Source organism: Haliaeetus leucocephalus, unplaced genomic scaffold (assembly GCF_000737465.1).
Source record: "Haliaeetus leucocephalus isolate CR32 unplaced genomic scaffold, Haliaeetus_leucocephalus-4.0 Scaffold226, whole genome shotgun sequence".
NCBI lineage: Eukaryota > Metazoa > Chordata > Aves > Accipitriformes > Accipitridae > Haliaeetus > Haliaeetus leucocephalus.
In genome coordinates this window covers 580,602-581,283 of record NW_010972662.1, presented here as the reverse complement: position 1 = coordinate 581,283, position 682 = coordinate 580,602, and the positions used below count along the sequence as shown (strand labels likewise).

Genomic DNA, 682 nt, shown 5'->3' with positions numbered 1-682 from the left:
CCCCCCCCACCTGCCCGGTCCCTCCCAGCCCTCCCCGGCCCCGGGGAACGGTCCCGGCGGATACGAGGAGGCCCCAGGCCGCGGCGGGCGGCTCCATGGCGGCGCCTCGGTCTCCCGGCGACTTACGCGTTGATCACCGGCGCGGCGCAGAGAGGCACCCGCCGCCCGCCACACTGCCCCCTGCCGGCGGGGGGACCGCCCCACTCGCGTCGGTGACGGAGGGGGCGTGCCCGGGGCGGGGCCGTACCGGGGGAGGCGGGGCTCCGGGGAACAGGGGTGCAGCACGGGGCGGGGGACGACGACTGCGGGCCCACCAGGTGCCCCGCACATGGCGGGAGGGACACACGGGGACACGGGACGGGTGCCAGTCCCTCGTGTCCCCGCCCCCAGGCAAAGGCACGGGCAGAGCGGGGCGGCCACCGGCAGCAGCGCGGCCCCGCCCCGCCCCGCCCCTCCCACCGCGGCCCCGCCTCCCCCGGCGCTGATTGGCTGCGGGCCCCCCTCATTTGCGTAACGCCAGCCCAGGGCGACGCGGTGCAGGACGGGAAGGAGTCGATGTTTGAAGCGCGGGGCGGCAGCCGGAGTGCGCGCGCCATGGCGGCCCTGGGGCAGGCGGAGGAGGAGCGGTACCGGGGGTGAGCGGCGGGGCGGGCGGAGGGCCGAGCGGGACGGGGACGGGGAC

General features: G+C 79.3%; 2 protein-coding genes across 2 annotated transcripts in view; one reads left to right on the top strand and one right to left on the bottom strand.

Moving 5' to 3' along the window:
* Positions 1–330, bottom strand: part of OCRL (oculocerebrorenal syndrome of Lowe) — a 22,728-nt gene extending 22,398 nt beyond the window's left edge. Inside the window, exon 1 of the mRNA XM_010567116.1 lies at positions 248–330. Within this exon, the coding sequence (XP_010565418.1) occupies positions 248–330 (83 nt within the window). The remainder of the gene's footprint in view (positions 1–247) is intronic.
* Positions 331–563: 233 nt separating this feature from the next.
* ERCC6L (excision repair cross-complementation group 6-like) overlaps positions 564–682 on the top strand; it is a 4,003-nt gene continuing 3,884 nt past the window's right edge. The window contains exon 1 of the mRNA XM_010567101.1: positions 564–635. Coding sequence (XP_010565403.1) covers positions 595–635 — 41 coding nt within the window. The 5' untranslated portion in view covers positions 564–594. The remainder of the gene's footprint in view (positions 636–682) is intronic.